The sequence below is a fragment of the Ambystoma mexicanum genome, chromosome 5p (assembly GCF_040938575.1).
Source record: "Ambystoma mexicanum isolate Mex_15411 chromosome 5p, UKY_AmexF1_1, whole genome shotgun sequence".
NCBI lineage: Eukaryota > Metazoa > Chordata > Amphibia > Caudata > Ambystomatidae > Ambystoma > Ambystoma mexicanum.
The window spans coordinates 1,059,308,169-1,059,324,282 of record NC_090930.1 but is presented as its reverse complement, the minus strand read 5'-3'; the positions used below and the strand labels follow the sequence as shown (position 1 = coordinate 1,059,324,282).

The following is a 16,114-nucleotide window of genomic DNA, read 5'->3' as shown; positions in this document are numbered from 1 at the left end:
CCATGCCAGACCCCATGCTGGAGAAGTAGAAAAATGAGGAAGCAAGCCGAATTCCCATAGAATGTGAACCAACATGTGAGGGAGGGGGGTGGTGGGGAGGAGGTTCGAAGATGCAGAAAGAGCAGGACCCTGCTCCGAGTCTTGTGCGATAGTGGAAGGGATAGGACGGCCAGTAGGGGACTGGTGCCAAGAGCCAGAATGCCAGTTAGAGTTCATGTGCTGTTGTGGGGTGGGGAGACAGGACATCATTTAGCGAGTCTGGTGCTGTGGGGTGAGGTGTCAGGATGCCATGAAGGGGTTTTTTATCTGTGTGGGGGGTGGCGGAAGGACAACAGGCAGGGGCCTGGTGCTGTGGGGGGAAGTGGAGTGTGGGAGGCTGGATGCCAGATAGGGGGAGTTGGGTAACGAGGCAGGGTGCCAGGAAGGGGTCTTGTATGGCAGGTGAAGTAGTGATTCAGGAAACCAGGTATGGCATCTTGCACACTATTCATGTTTAGCCCTAAAAGCCAAGATAGACTATCCTGGCTCTGCCGTATACATTAATTCACTGGCTCCCCCACATCTAGTACAAACAACTATTTGTGTTTAAAAAATGTACATACTTAATCACAACAGAATTATTCATTTGAACATTTTAAGAATACATTTCCTAATTATTACAATTGAAGAAAACCTAAAAGAAGCATTTATGATATGTGCATTATGCTACATTTCATCAATATAACCAATTCCTTGACAATTAGTAATCACCCAAACGTAATGCATACAAATAAGACAAACGTGAGTTCTTCAATTGTAGTCAAGAATTCAGAACTATCACTTTTCCTTTCCAGCAGACAAGTCAAGATACCCGAGGTGGTGACAATGGGTAGTGGGTGGGGCATCACCCCAGATACGACTATGCACTTTGAAACCACATCTGCTGTGGGTTAGCACAGTATAAAAACAGAGTAACGCAACATATACAATTTATGCCACAATCTATGCCATGCTTGCCTTGTGTTAAGCATTGCTGCAAGTAGATAAATCTGGAAATACAAAGCAGCAGGAACTTCAGGGTTCAAATACAAGTATCTCAAAGATGGCCTATCACTGCATACAACTAAAGGATTTAAAAATTGGTATTGAAGTAAAACATAAAATTAAATACAATTTTGGGCAAAAGTAATGAGGAGTGAAAGATGTTTCTTCATAAGCACAAAGAAAAAAGCAGATTGGGTGTATCGTCTTTGTACCACTTCACCAGTGTAACCCTCAATAGGCAAAAGAATCAATCTCAAACGTGTCAGCCATTTCCCGGTTTCAGGGCTCATTACCTACACCAGGCAACACTCAATGGAAATAAAGTTTTTGTGCCTGCAGTGGTCCACTCAGCACTTCGAGCCGTTCTATACTAGGTCTGTCAAAGGATTTACAAAAGACCTTTAAATCATGTTATAGTTTTAGCTGTGCTATTTTGCCTAATTCAGCATTAAAGTAAGACAATCAATGTATTTCCAACGAAGACCCATGCTTGCAAATGTTTGGCAATAACATCACAGTAAACATGCCTTACTCCTAATAGCCAACTAGCCATTAATTGGCACCCCCCCCCCCCCCCAAGATCACAGTCAATGAAACTCTGGCATAACTCCACGTGTTGCAAAATACAGTTAAGACGGGTAGCTTTAACAACCTCTTGAAGAAAGAGTTCTGAAGTTTTTGCAAAGTGGCCTTTTCCATATCTGGCGAGGGCACACCATTTAGCTTGGTAAATTCGATATGTAGATACAATTGTTTGTTTACCCAATGATCTGATCAATTATTGAATGGCATCAAAAGCACTTACTTTATATGTGCAATGCCAGCTTAACTTTTAGGAAAGAAATAGAGCCTATAAACGCAAATTCTCCGCTCTCTCATGCTTCCTTTCGTCTAAATTAAAGATGCATTTTGCTTTTTCTAGGTTCCCATGATCTAGATCTTACTTTGTGCACTGTTATCTGAGAGCTGAAGGTCAGATCTGAAGTACACATTTATCGATAGGCTATTGAAGAGCAATAAAGGTCTTGGCTATTAAAACCATGTTGTCCGCATAACAAAGTAACTGCGACTTCTGCTACATAGGGCACAAACGGTTTCTCAGACCCCAACTCACTCTGAAGCAAGGTGGTGCATAAATTACACCAGAGAGGTGACAGGACAGTCCAGGCACACACTTCCTATGAGAGGGGGTGGGGGAGAAGATGCTGTGCTCTTCCTCTCCTCTCCTCCCTCACAACCACAGCGTACAGATGTATTAGAGTCCTGGTGGAGCAACACTATCTTCAGGAGTGACATAGCTACCCCTATGGCCTCCAGAGGTCTCCACAACTTTGTCCTGTTCAGCATGTCAAAGGCCGAGGTCAGATCTCTGAAGGCCATGAAAACCGGGGATTAATTTAAGTAATAGCATTGGCCCACATCAAATAAAAGAGCAAAGCCTGCTCCAGGTACAAACCCTTTCCTAAAACACTGCATGTGAGGGAACCAGAATATTGAAGTCATTCGCCCACTGTGTCAGCTTAAGCTGTAACAAGCATCAAGAAACAATGTAGAGGAAACATCCAATAGAGAAATTGTTCCAAAGGTTTAGGGAGAACAACCTAAAAGAGAACAAACCCAACCTTCTGCCAGCTCTACAACCATCCTACATATGTTGTTGAATGGATTCATATTAAAAGGGGCCACAAATCCAGTGGCTATTAACTGTACAACGGGATCGGGTCAGGGCTTGTATTGCAGGGTTAGGCCTCCATAACTGTATTGACCTCCAGAACTGTAAACTCTACAATGTCATCAAAGGATTATGAAGCATCCAAATCCACGATTATAAACGGCCATAAAATGTGAAATCCGACGTTCAGGAGTAATACAAATTTGCAAAGTTCCAGTTGAGTAGTTAAAATTCATAGAAGAACACAATTTCACCAAATAGTTCAATTTAACACCAGTTTGAATAGGAACATCACTCCCAGGCCCACTCTTAGTTCACCAATTTGCACACAGACCATTACGCCCATATTTTGATGTGGTCCTAAAACTGAAGGGCAACCTGACTCCAGTGGGAACGTTCGAGATCAAGAGAGAATTACAAGAGTGTTCCCACTTGGAATGATATATCGATAGCCAATCACAATAATAATTTTGAATGTAGTGTACCCTAAAGGGGTCATTGCTGCAACCCTAACAATGAACAAACCATCTGAAGAAACAGATTACAAAAGCTGGTTGCTTCCAAATTACAACCTAATTTATTAATGAAACATAAGTATAAAGCTTCTGCATTTCCAATGAACCAAGAGTATAAATCGTATGCTTTTCCTATACACAATTTTTGCAACCAAGACAAACACAGAAAAGCAAGAAACTCAAAAACACAAAAAGAAAACCTAAACAAGTGGTAGAAATGAACAGACTCCAACTGCTCTGAAACATACAATCGTACAAGAATAGCCCTATGCAAAACGGTACCCCTGCTCAATCTATTCAAAATCACTAGCCTGCAAGTATCAACATTGCAATGGTCTAAACTCATATGAAGAGAGTGACTCATGAGTAGCCATCCTCAAGTTATACAATAGCCAAACTCCTCAACATTGGCTTAACCCTGGAAATCAATGATCTGTAATAGATGAAAAATATATATATTTTTTAAAGTTAGATGTATTTTTCAGTATTGCCTGGGAACACTTTTTGAGACTTGTTTGGTTGAAAGAATGAAGTTTAATAAATGTTTAACAAATTGCAGGTAGGTTGAGTGAAAATTGGGAGAATGTTGAAGAACAGGAAGACCGAGCTTCTACCATTCCATCCATGGGGAAATATACCCTTAGTTAGATACTTAAGCAGGGTAAAGGCCCTACAGATTGTTGTTCTTAACATCCAATTACAGTACTTAATTATGATGGTAGGATATATTCCAAAGTTTTAGCCACTCGCCATGCACCCCTGAACATTAATTGATGCAGATTAATCCAGATTTCTATTGGGCAGGCAACCCCATGATAACATTTGCAAGGTGATACATTTCATTTAAATTTGTAGCAAAGACCCTTTACCCTTTGCTTGGTTGGCTCTGCATGCCCACAAGGCTTTTGACCAAGTAGATTGGGCATATCTGGACTTGGTTTCTAAAAATAATTGGCCTTGGTGAGAGATAAATAAAATACATGCTAATTATTCCCCCCCTAAATGACAATGTATATGAATGGTCCGTTTTCAACCCCATACCCATTACCAGAGGCACAAGGCACAGGTGCCCATTGCACCACCTTACCTTTTGCTTTCTGTATGGAACCCCTTTGCACAAAGAATTTGGGTCAATGATTCTATATAGGGCTTGGGGGGCATGGAAAGGGGACCTAAAGTCATAAAATATCGATTTTTGCTGATAGTTTATTTGTATAATCGATCCTAAATTAAAAGTTACTGTACGTAATGACTTGAGTACTCCTAGTCCATAGTCCCCTTTCCTCCATCCTTGTGGGTGTCCCCCAACATGGGGCAATACTGGAACCTTTGGCAGCAAAATATTGAGCTTCCCCTTTAAGTTCAGTATAGCGCGCAGCCTCCAGGATTGACCTCAGTCCCCTTTGAACACATCAGACGCTTGGATACCCGGCTACTATATTACCTATATGACATTGGCATACTAGCAGGGGAGGTGGGTGGGATGTATGGAGGAAAGGGGTCTATGAGTACTCTGGTCACTATGGTGAGTAACTTTAATTACTCATACATCCCGTCCCCTTTCCTCCATCCTTATTGGGGATTCCACTGAACAAGAACATAGGGTGGAGCTGTGAAAACCTGCCTAGTATCCAGGATGAAGCAAAAACGTTTTTTCAGAACCGCCTGACTGAATTTAGCATTGCAGCTGGAGCTGGTGTCCAGCGAGTAATGCTTACAGAAGGCAGACTGAGTGTCCCAAGTAGCCGCCTTGCTGATGACATCCAAGAAGCAGGTCTCTGAAACGAGATGCCGTGGCCTTCGCTCTGACCGCTTGGGCATGAATCGCATCAGGAACACGTTTGCCCATGGCCATTTAAACATCCGAAATGGCCTGAACAATCGAACAGGCGATGGGAATCCTTAGAGCCAGAGGAGGAGCCCCCCCAAAATCACGAACAATGCCTCAGACATCCGGAAGGTTTTCTTCCAAGAGATCAAACTTGAGAACCCTCTTGAGGTACAAGGAATGTAGGACCCTCTCTGCCTCAGACTGTGGTTTTGGGAATAACACCAGCAGGCAGATCTCCTGATTCAGATCGAACAGAGAGACCACCTTGGGCAAGAAGTTTGGGAGAGTGCGCAAGATGACCGTGTCGTCGTGAACCGTGCATGAAGACAATGCCTGCATCGCACTAAACCTGCGCGCAGGGTTGAGAGCCACCAACAAAACAGTCTTTTGGGTCACCAAGCGGATGTCCGACAAGGCCATCAGCTCAAAAGGCTTGCGTTGCAAAGCTGCAAGAACCACATAGAGGTCGCAGACCAGATGCAGCCTGTGCACCGGAGTAAAGAACCTAGACAAAGCCTTAAGGTGGGCCTTAACCACCAGGTTGGCAGCTGAAAACACATGCTCAGGGGAATTCTTGTAAGTGCCAATACGTGCCGCAAGTATCGACATGAACTCTAGAACGAACGAGGTGTGCTGAAAAAGCCAGTACGTCATCCAGAGGAGAGGGGACAGGGTCCAGACCCTTGTCGCAAACCCAATGGCAAAACCTAGTCTATTTGCCCTTATACTGAGGCCGAGACAAGGGCCTCCTAACCTGCGGAATGATGTCCCAGTTGTCATCTGAAAATTGAACATGCTGAGGCCTCAGCTGATCAGGAACCAGGCTGCCAGGGCCAGTTTGGCCGGGTACTTATTTTCCACTGCCCCACCCTGCTTCATCAAGAAGCCCCTGCTGGGGATCGAAAGAGGGACGGGCCTCTGGGAGCACAACTGCAGCAATCTGAAAAGCAGGTTCTCGGAGACCAGTGGGGGCAAACAGGATGAGGCTGCAACCCACAGAGGCCTGTAACTTGTTCAGGAACCACGCTGCGAGGGCTAACTTCTGGGGGGTGGGTGGATGACCAGGTCTCCCTGCTGAGAGAGTAGGTGTGCTGGGCCCAGCGAACCGGGGCCTGATCCGACAAGCCGAGTAGTTCCGAGAACCATGGCCTTGCTGGCCACCACAGAGCCATCAGGATGATAGAGGTGTCTGGCCTCCCTGATCTTGCAGATTACTCTGTGGAGCAGGGTAGTGGGAGGGAAGGCATACGCGTTCGTGTTATTCCACTGGATCTGCATTGCGTCGCCCAGAGAGCCCCTGCCCTGTTAGGACGCAAACTGGGGGCACCTCCTGTTGGCCTAGGTGGCGAATAGATCCACCTGTGGATGACCCCACTTGTCGAAGATCCCCTGAAGGACCTGATGGTCCAACTGCCATTCGTAGTTGTCCGCACCCAGCCTTCTGAGCCTGCCCTCCTCTAGGATGGACTCCCCCAGGAGGTGGCTTGCTGCCAGGTGCATGTGGTTTACCAGAGCCCACTCCCAAATGTTGACTGCTAGAGTTCAGAGGGGAGGAGACCTGGTTCCACCCTGCTTATTGATGTCCTACATGCTGGTTGAGTGGTCTGTTTGAATCAGGATCGCCTTACCACTGATTGGGAGGGATGCGTTGAGAGCGAGCCAGATGGCCATCAACTCAAACCAGTTGATGCAGGCCGCCTGCTCCTGATGGGACCATAACCCATGGACACTGCGGCTGCCCAAGGTAGCTCCATTTTGAGTCTTGTATGCGTTACTGCTAGGAGACATGCCGCCATGATTTCCAAGAGGTGTTGGTACCACCATGCCAAGGTCACTGCTCTGCTGAGAAAATGCTGTGTGGCCCTCTTGATGGCTGCGATAAGGCCCAGGAAGTTTAGATTCTGCTTCGGCGCCAACCGACTTCTTGCGATTGAGGGAACATCCCAGCTCATCTAGTGTACCCATGAGGTCAGAGGCTGTGTACTGTACTGCCTCCACAGAGCTTGCCACAACTAGCCAGTCATCTAGATATGGGTAGATGTGGTGAACCTGCGCCCCGAGTAGGGCTGCCACCACATTCAGTCTCGTAAAGAGCCTGGGGGCAGAATTCAGGCCAAAGGGTAGACCCTTGTATTGGAAATGAAATCCCATGATTCTGAACCTCAGAAAGGACTGATGGGGTTGTCAGTTCGGGACGTGTAGATAGGCATCTGTCACAACCTTAACCTCTGACCTGGGAACTCAGGGCCTCTGGCCGTCGCCACAGTATTCCGGCAAGGGCCTAATCATGCCCCTCTCAGCTGTCCTGGAGCCAGGCCTGGTGCTGTTGGCGCCAGGCTCATACGGCTGGTAGAGTTTCCATTGGGCAATGGACCAACATGGCTGCCCCCACAAGGATCAACGTGGAACTGCATCATGCAGTCTAGCATCCAGGGCGTAGTCCGCCCTGAAGGCACCTGGGATACCTGCTGGCTATTTAAGCCATGCCCGTGCTGAGGCACGCGCTTCGCGTTGTTCTGCTCCTGCAGCGTGACATTCACCGACACCTGCTCGCAGCATCTTTGGCCTGCATCTCCGGGGTAAAGAAGAAGAACACCGTTATTCATCCTTACCTGTTCTCCCTCCAGCTCCTCGATCAATCCGGAACCTTCCTGGTACTCATCTTCTTCCACTAGTAACATCCTAGAGAGGAGAGACAAGAAGAGGACAGTTAGTAAGCCTTCATCTTCCGATTCCATTGCCTCCAGGCTCCGCTTACTTACCAAAGCTCTCCTGACACTCCATCGCCGACCGGACATCTTCCATTTTACGCTCTGCTTCCATCTGGCCATATTTCTTTCAGGAACTTCTCGGCAACCTGTAAGGAAGGATAGCACAGGTTAGCCTATTTCAAAGACACTCATAGCGCCGCACTTCATGCATGCTCTTACCTACTCGAGCACTGCCCTCTCCATCTGCATCAACGAGAGAAGGAGAAGATAAACAGGGTGACAACTATTGCGGACACTTATTCTTAAGAAGACTAAAGACTTGCCTAAAGAGTGGAGTCGCAGCCAGCCTGGACTCCCGGGCCCACGCCATTGAAGTAACTTGGCGGAAAGGTGCCCAACCATGACGCGCCCCTGCACAGAACGGCAGGACAGAGAGTGCACCATATCGAAATACAAGGTGAGAGGCTCCAAGGGGGCGGTCGCAAGGGGACACTTGGGAGGCAGGCCCCGAGAGAAGGTGTTTGAGGCTAAAACTGAACTCCTGTCTTCCAGACTAAGCCCACGGCAGCGCAAGTCCCCGGGGGAGGTGCATCCGTCCCAGAAGCGCTCCAGACCAGTCGGGTGGCGTCCCTGTGGATACAAGGTGAGCGTTACAGAATCCTTCAGATTCAGGGAGCACATCCAGGCTCTTGCATACAATGTCTCCGCTATAAGCGCAGGGGTAACCATCATGAACTTTTGGAGAGGAAGGGGAAAGGTTCAAGGAAGAAAGGCCCAACACAACTCTCAGGCCAGCCTGTTTTTTTTTGGTGACTGGCGAATATCTGGGAATAGAAGCCCCTGCCTTGCTGAGAAGGTGGGACTTCCTCCACCGCCTGGCTTGCTACGAGCAAGCGGATTTCCGCCAACAGAGTTGCTGTCCCAATTTGTGGGAAGCGGAGGGGAGGAAGGAGGAAATGGAGGAATAGGGTAGCCGGAAGTCCGTGGACACTATGGAGAAGATCCACTGGTCTGTGAACCTTATCCGCCAGGAGTGTACCTGAAGGGCAAAGCCTGCCCACCACCCACATCCCCACCGGCGACTTGTGGATCCGGATGGACCCGTCACAACTTTTTTCCCTTCTGAGGCTGGTGCTGAGGAGGGGGACTGGAAAAAACCTGTTAGCCGTCTTGTGCTGTTTGCACCTGTGCTGGCATGGAGACCTGTCGGGTTGCCTCGAGCGCCTCTCCTGGAAGCCCCTGAAGCTTCCAAAAGGGCCAACCCTTGTCCGAGCACTGGTGAGCCTGGTTGTAGGTCTTGGGTGCGGCCTTGGGTAAGAGACAAGTATTTAGCTGTCTGGGAGCTATTCTTTCTCTGGTATAGTTCCTAGTCTGTTGTAGAGTGGAACAGGTCTCCCCCCGTCAAAGGGCAGGTCGAGGATGTTCTCCTGCACATCTGGGTTGAATTTCATTGCCCTGAGCTGTCGTCCTCATGTCGGTGGCAATACATAAGGCTCTGCCTGTGGTGTCAATTAGAAGAGAAAAGGGAAAAAGAGAATAACTTCATGGGAAGAGCGCATGGAATTACAAGGCCAGAGGCCTAACCCAGGAGCGCTGGTGAAAGCGGTCCGTTCCCATCGACTCAGGAAAAAAAGAGGACTGGGGAGTGGCGCTGGTAGGTGTAGTCAGGGGAGCGCATGCTCTCAAGGCTTAGCCCCTGCACGCATTTAAATTTAAAGGGGAATGTTAGGAAGTATTCTCAGAAATGTGCTAATTCCCTTCTACCTAAGAAACCCCCAGCTCTTTTGCTTGACTTTAGGACTTTTAATTTCTAACCTGGAGAGAATGAGACCTTTTTCCCCACTCTCTCATGTATTTTTTCTGTGATCTGGACTCTGTTTCTTTTGACTTTGGAGTCTGACAAGCTCCATAGGCATCATCTTTACATTGTGACACACAGCATCTTAAGTGCAGTGGCAGGGGAGAAGTCTCTTAGATTTCCCCAAAAGTTTGATTTGAAGAATCTAAAACTCTGATCGTATGGTTGTCTTACTGAGATTGACTTTGCTGCGGTCACGCTGGCCTTGAATTTCTGTAGTACTTGGTTTGTTGACATGTCAAACTAAGTTACCGTCAAAAGGTAAATCTAGCACTTTGTCTTGTATGTCTTGGGGGGATAACAGAGCTGACAAACTGCCCCTGTCAAAGCCCTTCCTGTGATATCAGTCAGGTCTTTTAAGACTTGTAGCTGTTGTACAGCGGCCTCTCTTCCTTCTGAGAGCCAGATGGTGAATTTGCCTGCCACGTCTTGAGGGAGAAACTCTGAAAAGAGATCTACATTTTCCCAATGTACAAGATTAAACTCTGGCAGTACCTTGGCTGCATTGACCTGTCGCAGCTGTAAGGAAGCCTTAGCATAGGATTGTTTTCCCCGTTTCTCCCAGGCTTTTGCATTCTTGTCTACGCCGTTGAAGGAGATGGTGCAGGCCCTTTCCCTCGACCCGAAGGCATCAGACACCACTAAAAACCGAGCTGGTGAGTTGCTCATAAATACAAAGGGTCCCTCTTTTGGAACTTTGTATTTGGCATCAAGTCCTTTGGAAACATGCAAGTCTGAATGGGGTTTTTCCCCAAATGACAATGCTCTTTCCAATACTGACATTTCAATAGGTAACAAGGACTTTGTCTGCTGAGAAGGCAGTTTTCCGAAGACGCCTGCAGTTTCCGGTTTGTTTTTGGGCCCAATCTCCAAAGCCTGCATGGCCAAAATACTCTGAAATAATTCTGAAGGTGAATCAGATCAATGTTCGGCATCAGAATCCGTGTCAGTGTCTTTTGACACTTTCTGCTTTTTGTTAGGAGGAGCAGCTTTCTCATCAACAAGAACCGGTGTTTGTGTAGGTAATGGTGGTGTTTCTAAAGAATCTATCTTTTGTGGGACCTCAGAAGATCCCATCTTGTCTTTAATGCATTGTGCTAACACCACTAGGACAAGTTAAGACAGCATGACCTGGAATACCGTAGCTGTGATGTCTTTTGCCATTTCAGTGGGCTCACCTTGAACTTCTTCTGCTATCATAGGCGATGTAGAGTAGTAAACCCTGTCCAGCTGATGTACCGTATTTGAAGTGTTATACATATTAACTACTACAGGTCTCAGTACCTGAATAATTAAAGTTACTCACTGTAGTGACTAGAGTACTCTTAGTCCTTACACCCCTTTGCCCCATCCTTGTGGGCGTCCCCGGCATGGGGATGGTACTAGAACCTTAGGCAGAGAAAAATGAGCTACTCCTTTAAATTTAGCATAGCGCATGCCCCCCGGCGTGGGAACACCCCCGAGACCACAACCTCTGGCGCCTCACCTCAGTCCCCTTTTTACATATCGGATGCTTTTATACCTGGCTATGCTAATCATTTTAGCCCCTGGCATACTAGCGGGTGAAAGACGTATGGAGGAAAGGGGACTAAGCACTAGGAGCTAGTCACTACACTTAGTAACTTTAATTACTTATATGTCCCGTCCCCTTTCCTCCATCCTTGTGAGTTTCTTGTCCATCTGGGCGTTGGCCTGGGGTTTCGCCCAGACCTTTCTAGCCACTGAAAGGATATCTTTTTAAACAGGAATGCCTGAGTGGCTTGTGGCATGTTGGACCCTATCCTCTGCCAACACCCTCGATTCCTGGGGAGCCTGCTCTGGCTGGGGGACCCCAAAAAAGTCTGCAAGGCCCTGAAGACGGTCATGAAATGCCTTCAAAGACGCCGAAGGCTCTTCATCCTGCGTGTCTTTGGCATCATTGTCCCCCCTTTTTTGCCAGACGGAGGGGCGTCCGGGTCCAGCAGACCATCCGCGGGTCCCCTCCCACAAGGCGGTTGACATCAATCAGTGACTGTGGAGGAGGCGTTGGTGGTACTGGAGGCGGAAGGCTCGAAAGCACCGGCAGGTCCGGAACCGGAGGAGGAACGGGCAGTACTGGGATTCCCGGAGGGGGATCCAGGGGAGGAGGCCTAGGAGGGATGACCTGCCGAACCACCTCCTTGATGAGGCCCTTGAGGAGCCCCGACGTCTGGGGTAAGCGCCCATCCGCCGCACAGGGCCTTCTTTCCTGGTCGAAGCGCTGAGGAGCCTGAAGTGGGCATCCAAAGCCTGAGGGGGATAAATGTAACCCTGCAGAGACCATCCGCCTATGCCGTAGGGCCCGTTCCAACTCCCCGAAGGAAGAGAACTAGAACCCTCCTGAGAGACCCACTCTTAAGACTAATTGGTTGAGGTCCTGATTAAGGATCCAATATGGTCACCGGCCTTGCAGGCTCTGCGTGTTCTAGTCTGCCATCTTTGGGCCTGGCACCACGCCCTGGGAGGGAGGGTACGCAAGCTTCGTGCTGGCTCCGACATGGACTCCTAGTCTCCCAACCAAGAAGCAGAAGCGCCGACCTCTGAGATGGCTCCGGTAAGCCTAGGGCCCTCAGCCAGCAGGCCAGTAGTCGAATTGCCTTACGTGACCACCTCGGAGGCGCCCTCAGCTATGGAGCAGTCTTCGTCCGGGATCTTCCATTGAGATGGCTCCTGGAAGCAGTCCTAGGAGCGCCTGAGCTGCTCTGGTTGGGAGTCGGTAGCCTTAATGGCCTCTGGTCTGTCCAAGGATCGCCCAGAAGAGCACTTGGGTCCCTTGGCTTGGGAGCCGGTAGCCTTATCGGCCTCGGGTATGCTAGATCCAGAGTCCAAGGTCCCTTTTCCAGTAGGAGGCCCGGGAAGGAGTCTATGTGCTGAGGGGCTTTGGTGGACAAAGGCCCTACCTTTTCCTGACGCAGAGTCCTTACGATGAAGCCCTTTGGATGACGGAGCAGAATGGAAGATCTCCCCGAGGAAGAGACTATTCAAGGCTCGGTGGCCAAGAGAACTGCAACTCGTGCATGCGTCCCAGCGGTGGTCGGGCCTCGGGAACTCAAGGCAGAGCGCATGGGGGTCAGAGACTGGGAACTGCCTATCGCAGGATGCACATCTCCCGACGACTCCTGCAGCCGACATGCGCAAGGGGAGGTGAGGCATCAAAGAGAGGTGAGGAAAATCAAACAACAAAAGACTGGCACACACAGAACGTTGAAAAGGATCCTGCGCCTAGCTACCAGGGGACAGGACGTACGGATATTAGTCAACACCAATTGTAATGCAGACTGATTTGGTCTGTCAAAATGTCCCGAGTCTCAGGAGAAAACTGGGGGCAAAGTCTCTCACTGGAGTGCCAAACAGTTCCTCAGGTAGAACTGTGAAAAATGTTAATAATCAAATTCCTCAAGAGTTCGAATAAAGATCTGTGTGTTCATCGTGAACCCTCAGTGCTGATGCAATATCTGAGCATCTCTCCTTTGACCATTTTTTTTTTTTTGTACCTTTTTGGAGTGGCCGTTACAGAGCTCGGTATCGACTGAGAATGTTCTTTGTGCCTACTGCCAGAGGTTTTTCCACTACTCTTCGGTACAGAAGAACTAAGATTTTTCTGCGGTAGCCAATCTGTATACCTATGCAAATATAGGTGAGCCAGTCGGCACAGATTCAATACAGGAGAATCTTGCCTCTTCAAGACTTATCTTGCCTGTTCAGTTGTTATCCGAGGCAGATGAGCTCTTCGTTACCAGAGTTCAGTACCATAACGATTTTGTCTGGAGTGAACAAATCCTCCAATACCAGGTGGATCTTTTCAGATCCCTTCCCACCTACAGAGAACTGTGCCCTCCCCACCCCTGTGACCCCCAAGAGGTACTAACATGTTCCCATCCAGAGGTACTCTCAGATGTAAACACGCCTCAGGGTTTCCCCCTAAACGGTCCTGTGAAGACCACAGAGTTGGGGTGGCAGTCTTTACCTGGGTACTGAAAGCGGTGCCGAGAAACATACCTCACGTGCCGGTACGGTTTCCCCCTTAACAATGTCAGCCTCCTTGCTGGTCCTTATGAAGTGCTTGGTCGCCTTTGGTACCAGTCCCAGCTGTGACATAGAAGACTACTTCACAGAGACCTCGGGTGAACTCCACAGCAGAAAAAAAACGAACTCACCGGGTGATGAATCCCCAAGCATCAGACATGCATGAAAACAATTGGTTGCCGAGAACTGCTTCCTACAATGGATGCATTGATTGAATCCGGTTATAAATGGCCCAGTAGGTGGAAAAAACAGGAACTGGGTGTGCCGGTTGGTTACGTAGGGGTGAAGGGTGAGACTGGAGCACGAAGGGACACATGAATGTAAAAGACTAATCGCAATCTGTTCTACCCTGCATGTCGTATAGTGTGCCTTTATAGCCAAAGGCTGGAAGTCACCATTATTCCAAATGATGGCGATACAGATTCTGTGTTTAAATATTGGTATACACTCCTGAACCCAAATGAATGAACCAAATTACAAAACTACATACCCATCTCTGTTTGCTGCCCACACCCATCTAGCCATCATAGAGCAAGCCATCAACACGTAGCCCATTTGAATATGAAAAATCTATCTGGGTGAGGGGAAGAGAACCAGAAACCTCTGTTCCATAGAAGGGAGAACTCTTGGGTGTATGATCAGTAATATGAGGAACATTAGCTAAAGCAACCAGCAGAGGTGCCACACCTTTGGTGGCAGATTAAGTTTAAAGGCATGTTTGCCACTCCAGTGTAATTGAGGTATTGGGAACTTGAATAGCCTGGATTGGTTCCCCGTGCTGCGCCCAAACAACCTTTTAACTGTACCTTATATGTCCTTGTTCCTGGTTCATGTTTCTACCTTCCTTGCATCATCTGGTCTTATAACCACACCTTCTCACCCATTGCTAAGGACACTGGTGCTCCGCTCTAAAAAGGTTTCGTGAGCATTTTTTGTGCCAGGAATGCATGGTTTTCCCTGTCATTTTCATTAAATAAATCAAACCTTTTCAGGCTCTGGGCGCTACTTGCGCAATACCATTTCCTGCTGTCCCAGTTGCCCTAGTTGTCACTTCAATTGATCAGCAAGTTGGAATTACACGTTCAACACAAGCAGGTATAACACTATTGTGATTAATCTCTTAGTGAGCATGCAATATGCCCACTTTTCCCTCTGCCCTGGTTTGACTTCTTCTTAAGAGCAATGTGAGAGTTCAGGGGGACAGGGAACAGCTCCCCAGATCATGCCTTAATACCTGTACTTCTTTTGATAGGGAAACAACTTTTGTTAAGAGATTAAGTATGACTCTAGATAAGCCCCCCGAAGAGAACAGGGAGAAGTGCTACCGGAGGATGTATGACAAGTCATGGGTTCAATTCCAGTATCCTTTGGTCATTGACATTTAGAAGCTCAAAGTACAGCAGTCCAAGGAGTCCAGACCTTGATGGGCTCCAGATGCACAAAATGAATACATGTTCAGCAATTTAAACTAGGCCAAAAGGGAACTTACTTCTGGTCCTAATTTAGGCGAGTATTCAACAGCTTGTGCTAAAAGCCAGGAAGTCACTACAGAATGCCAGGGCTAACTTACCCCATGGCCCCAGTCAACAAAAATAAAATGTTTAACAGTTTAAAACCGGTTCAATTAACACATGCTGTAATGCCGAGCTTGCAGTACAAAATGACCCCAGGTAACAGTGAAAGCTTTAGCAGTATGAGCATAGGTTCCAAGAAAAAAAGCAGCACGAGCCCCGGTCACCACAATGGTACAAAGAGCATTTGTGAGGGCCAACAGACAAATACGTGAGAAGCATACACAAAACAGTTTGTGCAAACAATTAGGATGGAAAGCAAGTAGGCATCAAGACTAGCTGAGCATAATTCAAATGTTGTCAGAGCAGGTTAGACATAGTTTACTATGGAAAACATGAATATCACCTGTAGTAGCCACATTGGGTAGAGGTTATATAATTAGTTTTATTTTCAATGAGATCATTAGTGAGGACGTTAATGATATAAGTTGCGAAACAAGGAGTTCGGAGTTAAGTCTGCTTAGCTGAACTGCCCAATTTCAGGCATTTTATTGGGATAAACCAGATCAAACTATCTGTCTTTCAACCAAAGTGTTGTAATTAAATGTTAAGGGTTTTGTTGCGTTGAACTGTTTAAACATAACTAACTTAAGTTTTTCCACTGATGAGATAGGTCAAAACAATCTCTGATATGAAGTTTCTTTTATAATCATACAGGAACATACTTGACAGCTAATCTAGTCCTCACCATTCGCAGCGATTACCACACACCAAATCCCAGTAGGATAAAAAGCCAGCTCACCAGGCACAGCACCAAGATGTCGCAGAATGGATCCTGAATTATTAGGAAGGACTGTAAGATTCCAGCCATGTCTGTAAAAAATAAACTGGGCTTAGCTTTGTTCTCAGTATATGCAATTGGTTCTAGACCTAGTACACGTGTCCCTTA

General features: G+C 47.5%; 1 protein-coding gene across 3 annotated transcripts in view; it reads right to left on the bottom strand.

The window, feature by feature from the left end:
* JARID2 (jumonji and AT-rich interaction domain containing 2) overlaps positions 1–16,114 on the bottom strand; it is a 1,398,385-nt gene that overhangs the window by 296,773 nt on the left and 1,085,498 nt on the right. For 2 of the 3 annotated variants that reach the window (XM_069613558.1, XM_069613560.1), the window contains one exon: positions 15,914–16,038. In XM_069613558.1, coding sequence (XP_069469659.1) covers positions 15,914–16,038 — 125 coding nt within the window. The remainder of the gene's footprint in view (positions 1–15,913; positions 16,039–16,114) is intronic. The other variant, XM_069613559.1, reaches the window with a different exon arrangement.